The sequence below is a fragment of the Echinops telfairi genome, unplaced genomic scaffold, assembly GCF_000313985.2.
Source record: "Echinops telfairi isolate 266 unplaced genomic scaffold, ASM31398v2 ScPeMD7_7473;HRSCAF=8511, whole genome shotgun sequence".
In the NCBI taxonomy this organism is placed as follows: domain Eukaryota; kingdom Metazoa; phylum Chordata; class Mammalia; order Afrosoricida; family Tenrecidae; genus Echinops; species Echinops telfairi.
Window position 1 is genome coordinate 5,801,075 of NW_022111377.1, and position 5,389 is coordinate 5,806,463.

General features: G+C 45.9%; 1 protein-coding gene across 3 annotated transcripts in view; it reads right to left on the minus strand.

Annotated features, from left to right (window-relative positions):
- Nucleotides 1-530: 530 nt before the first annotated feature.
- GATA3 (GATA binding protein 3) overlaps nt 531-5,389 on the minus strand; it is a 19,213-nt gene continuing 14,354 nt past the window's right edge. For 2 of the 3 annotated variants that reach the window (XM_004712628.2, XM_004712627.2), the window contains exon 5: nt 531-2,705. In XM_004712628.2, coding sequence (XP_004712685.1) covers nt 2,421-2,705 — 285 coding nt within the window. In that variant the 3' untranslated portion in view covers nt 531-2,420. The remainder of the gene's footprint in view (nt 2,706-5,389) is intronic. The other variant, XM_045285611.1, reaches the window with a different exon arrangement.

A 5,389-nucleotide genomic window follows, 5' to 3' on the forward strand; every position in this document is an offset into this window, starting at 1 on the left:
GCGGGTGGGGGCGCAGGCACACTGAGGCCTTGAAACCCTGCGGTAGCAGTCGAAAGAAACAGAAAACCCTGTTGTTGAAGATGATTTTCAAACAAAAAAAATAAATTTAAAAAAAGGATGATTTTCATAATCAGTTGCCTCATCTTCTAGAAATATCTTTGAGAATGGAAAACTATGTTCAGAATGAGGGAATTACTTTTCTCTGCAAAGGACAGGATTTCATGTCCAGATAGCTAGACGAGTAAGAGGAAATCCAGTTAGAGTACTGAGTTGGGGGGTTATGGAAGTATGCTCCCCCCCCCCAAAGAATGCCAAGAATTTGACCTCCCTGTTCTTCAGGTGAAAGGGCATTAGTCAGATCTGTTCATGAAGAAAGGGGGTGGTGAATCCCAAGGCAGTGGAACACCACACAGTAAAATCTGCCAAGTGTTCATATGGCAATAGGTGAGTCTTTCAAAAGTTAGAACAACATCCGACTTGCAGGGAATTAACTGGGAGCCAGTGAGATCGCCATTTGCATCTCAGTAATTCTCTACTCCTTTATTTCAACATTGAGCTTCAGGTTTAAAATATTTGCTAGGAAAGCAGCGAGGCGGCGATTAACAGAGATTTTCAAATGTGTGCCACGAGTTACACATTCTGTCAACAGAGTCAAAGGGAACTATACAGCGTCAGTTACAACATGGTTCTTTCTTGTTTTGCACACCTTCCAATCAACCCTTCGCTGTGGTGTTATCCAATTCAGCAGTAGCAAAGCACAACGGAAATGAACTCCAGAGCCAGCCCAGACCGCTTCCCTGGTGTAGCACGGGGTCCATTCGCTGCGTCTTCAAAGGCCTGTGAAGCTCAGTGAAGAAAGACCCCCGGCTGCTCCAAGTGCACAGGGCATCCAGGCCAGGTGAGCTGCAGTTGGTGGAGGGACCCCAGCCCCTGCTCCAGGCCCAGGATAACAAAATCCCCCTGGGACAGAGATGCCCGCGGCGCTCCTGAGATCCCCGGTTTCCCCGAAAGAACAGATGTGGACTATCCAGGTTTGGCATGATCTCTTTGTGGATAACTTGAACATTGTGTTGTTCTTTTAGAAAAGAAAAACAAAAAACCTCTCCTCCCCACCGCCCCCCCTTAAATAAGCTAGAGCTACCAAACTCTGTAAGAGCCTGGCCAACATTTTAATGCGATGTCATTTGTGTTAAAATAATTTTCACTTTATTTAATAGTATTTCTTTATTTATGATTCCAACAGACTGTATTAAGGCAGTGATCACTAACACAGAAAACGGACGGGAACTAACATCAGCCAGGCTGCTCTCAGGTCCGGGGCCTGCTAGCCTCGGTCCGCTGACATGCATGTCGGTAGCTCATACACTGCTACCCTCAAAGCAGAGGCCATGGGGGTGGGGGGGAGTGGAAAGACAGAGGCTGCTGTACCCTTAGAAGCCATTTAATAAATATCATCCAAAAACAAAATGGAAAAGAAACCCTCTGAGAGCACAACCACCTTAGGCCAACTGAATGTAATCTAGTTTATTATTATTAATTATTATTATTATTAACCCAAAAAATTCAGAGAGAAGGAAAATATTAAAACAAAACAGGGAGAAAAAAATAATAAAAGTCGTTCTTAACAACTAGCAGTAAATAAATTTATACAACAATTAGGTCTGTATAATATGATGAAATAAATCTACATCTTTTCTTATTTTGGTGCTTTGAATTATACATACAAACAACAATTACAGGGACTTGTTCACAAAGCATGTAGGTCTGAGAAAAGCCCACCTGAACCCCTCGATGGCAACCCGTGTGAACACCGATTGCCTGGAATTTATAGTATTTTCTAGGCAGAGGCCCACAGCTTTGGATGAATGATTTGCCTACGACTTTTTTTTTTGTTTTCTTTTTTGTTTTTGTTTTTTTCATTTTTTTCTCTTTTAATGCATCAAACAACTGTGGCCAGTCAAACAAAACTGGCCGTTTGTCCATTTGGATATTAAACCTAGTTTCTTCTTAATTTCCACACTTTTGTTTTCCCCAGAACCTTAAAATTCTTGGCGTCCTTCATGCCTTTCTCACAGCTACCCAGATGCAATAAAGTCTTCCTCAAATGTACAGGATTTCTTACAATATAAGTTATATGCAATGTTCAGCGTTTTGTCGTCGTTGTTCACAGCACTAGAGACCCTGTTAAATAGGGAACATGAGTCTGAATGGCTTATTCACAAATGGGATCCAGATTCAGTGGTTGAGAACACACACACCCCGGTGAGCTCCTTTGCAAAAGTGGCAAACATCATTTTGCTTTCTGCCTTCAAAAGCATATCCATCGGTTTGAGGCTTCATGATACTGCTCCTGCAGAAATGCAAGTATAAGGGGTTGGAGGGAATCTCGCTCGGAGACCTGGAAGCATCGAGCAGGGACTCTAGCCCATGGCGGTGACCATGCTGGAAGGATGGTGCGGTCCAAAGGAGAGGCTGGACGCTGGGTGCATCGGTGTCGGAGTGGTCAGCATGTGGCTGGAGTGGCTGAAGGGTGCCATGTGGCTGAGGGATGACATGTGTCTGGAGAGGGCGGCGGGGTTAAAGGAGCTGCTCTTAGGGAAGTCCTCCAGCGCGTCATGCACCTTTTTGCACTTTTTGGATTTGCTAGACATTTTTCGGTTTCTGGTCTGGATTCCTTCCTTCTTCATAGTCAGGGGTCTGTTAATCTAAACAAAGATCAATTTTTTTTTTTTTTTACTTTTTTCCCCCCCCACTAGCTCTGAAATGGCACAGGCTCCACACACCATGGGTTCCTCCGCCGGCCCCTGATCAGAGATCTGCTTTCAGCCGACCCCTTCCCCACCCCACCCCCACCCCCGCCTCTTCCTGACTCCTTCCCTGGGAACCCCCAACAACTGTGGTCTGGCGCAGACAGGGCCTGGGAGGGAAGCGTCTGTCAGCTTCTATCAAAGGCTAGGTTCATAGGCGAGGTGTCCGCAGCAGAGGGTAACCCTTCTGCAGCTCAGCCCCATCATTCAAAGGGAAAGTTTCCTCAGGGAGAACTTGGCATTTCTAGGGAGGGACCACGTTTACAGACATCTGCCTACTATGATTTCATCTCTACATGATTAACAATGACTGGCTTTTCTTATTTGATTAGAGTTTCCTTACAATACTTCGTGAGAACAGAGGCAATGAAGGGATCTTCAAGTGGGAAACAATGTTTTGTCCACTCTTCTGACACCACCCGTGGTCATCTGCACTGCGTACCCCGTCGGCCCCGAAAACACAGGGGTTGTACCGATCTCAACAGTAACCTTTCTTACTTGACCTTTTCATAATAAGAGATGCCATAAATCTTCCCCTGGAATTTGCTATGTTCTGGGATCTTTCTTAAAGGTAATTTCTGGGCCCTGTCACTCCAGTAGGAAGAGGACGGCTGGCTGTTGCCGCTCCTACCAACTTCTAACTACACAAACACCCAAACAGCTCAAATGTGTGATGCAAAATACTGTGTGAGCATGAAAATAGACTCGTCCTACAGATTCAAGGCCAAGAATAAGCCCGAAGAGAGAGACAGAGGCAAGACCCTGCTCTAAGACAGAGGCTAAGACCCTGCTCTAGGTCACTAAGCTTCCATCTCTCTCTCCTTAAAAAAACCTTTCCCTATATCCTTTTTTTTTTTTTTTAAACATCTTAGCTTCAGAGAACCAGAAATCAAGAAAGGGTTGAACAGAACCAGTAGCAGCCACCACCCGCATGGACTCAGAAGCAGTTCGATCCCAGCTACAGGCATGTGCCCCATGTGGCACCTGGCACACCCAGTCACGTGATCTTCCACCAGCATACTCAGAGGTGGAGAAAGGGGCTCCCTGTGGCTCAGGGATCTACTCGCAAGGTCTAAACACTAGGAAATGAAAACAGATGGCCAAGAGGGACCTGGCCGCCGACAGTGCTTCCAGGAATCGCGCGCGCACACACACACACACACACACACACACACACACACTCCTTCGTGGAGCTAAGCTGGGAGAGGATACATGAGGGAGAAAGGACACTGCAGCTGAGCCCTGCTTCCCTCTGGGCCAGGAAGGTGGGAGAGCTAAAAGGTTACCACCAAGAGAGCATCTCAGGGATCCTTCTTCAAAGTTATCGTCAAGATAAAGACGCAGCCCACCGAGCCAATGGGAATCTACTGCCACATCAAATCTCCACCAAGCTAATGTCCAGATACACGGCCCTTTATGGTGCTATCGAGATATACATAGCCTGATATCGAACTATAATATCTGGTTACACAAGATAGCCACACAAGCCCGATAACTACCTAGATACGCTGATAGTGAGCTGGGCAAAGTTATCTAAACACCAAAGGGAAGTTAAGGCACACCCACTTATGTATAGACCTGCAGCTGGGCAGGACAAAGTACAACCTGATGAAAATGTGGACCGGTCCTTACCACTTATTGTTATACACATAAACTTCCCTCTTGAGTAGTCTTCCTGAACCAGGGAAGACAGAAGGCTATTCTGCAACAAATCTGTCTCCGCCCCATCACTGGAGCCCTGCCCCGAAGCCAGGGCTAATGATGGGTATGATGGAAAGAGCTGTAGGGAAAGTTCCTGGACTTGTAAAGAATATTTTCTATTCTTCACGCACACATACACACATTTTTCTACGATTGAACACAAGTGAGATCCTCTTTCATCACAATTAACTACTTTAAAAAAAAAGTATAACTCATTATAAGTTCCTGTTATCGCTGCCTTTTCTAATAGTAAAAAGCATGTACCTACACACAGTGTCTTACAAGTGTGTTGTAGTTTAAAATGAGAAAGGGTTTCCAATGATTCCCCTATTAGTCTTCGCTCCACAGAACTTCCTTCACAGACTCTAAAATCAGGCCTGTGTTCACGGGGCCGGGCAATTTAGATCCCACGCCTGATTCTTCTGCTTCCAGCACCCACAGCACCTTGTCCAAGTTTCCACTCCGAGCTATCATTTCGTCAAGCACAACTGGAAGCAAACGAAATTGCCTCCCTGGCTACATCGTGAGATGACTTGAGGCTCACATGTGATCAAAACATGGAAGGTCTTTGAAAATGAGACAGTCAGCCCTGAGCTGACTCTCTCGGCTGCGAGAATGACCTGAGAGTTCGTACATTTAATGTCCCGACTTTTCCGATGTTAATTATCAAACTGTTTTTTTTAATTTTCCCTGCAACAAGGAAGTAAATTGCTCCAAGGGAAATTGGGGTGTGGGCTCCATTGTCAATAGCTGGACAACTAGCACTGCCATGGGTTCGGGGGCAGAGAGGGGAGCAGGGCTACTTCCCCTAGGTCCCTGGGCATCAAGAGTGAAAAGAGGGTGCCCTGAGAAGGGCTGCGTTGACTAAGGAGAGCCTAAGC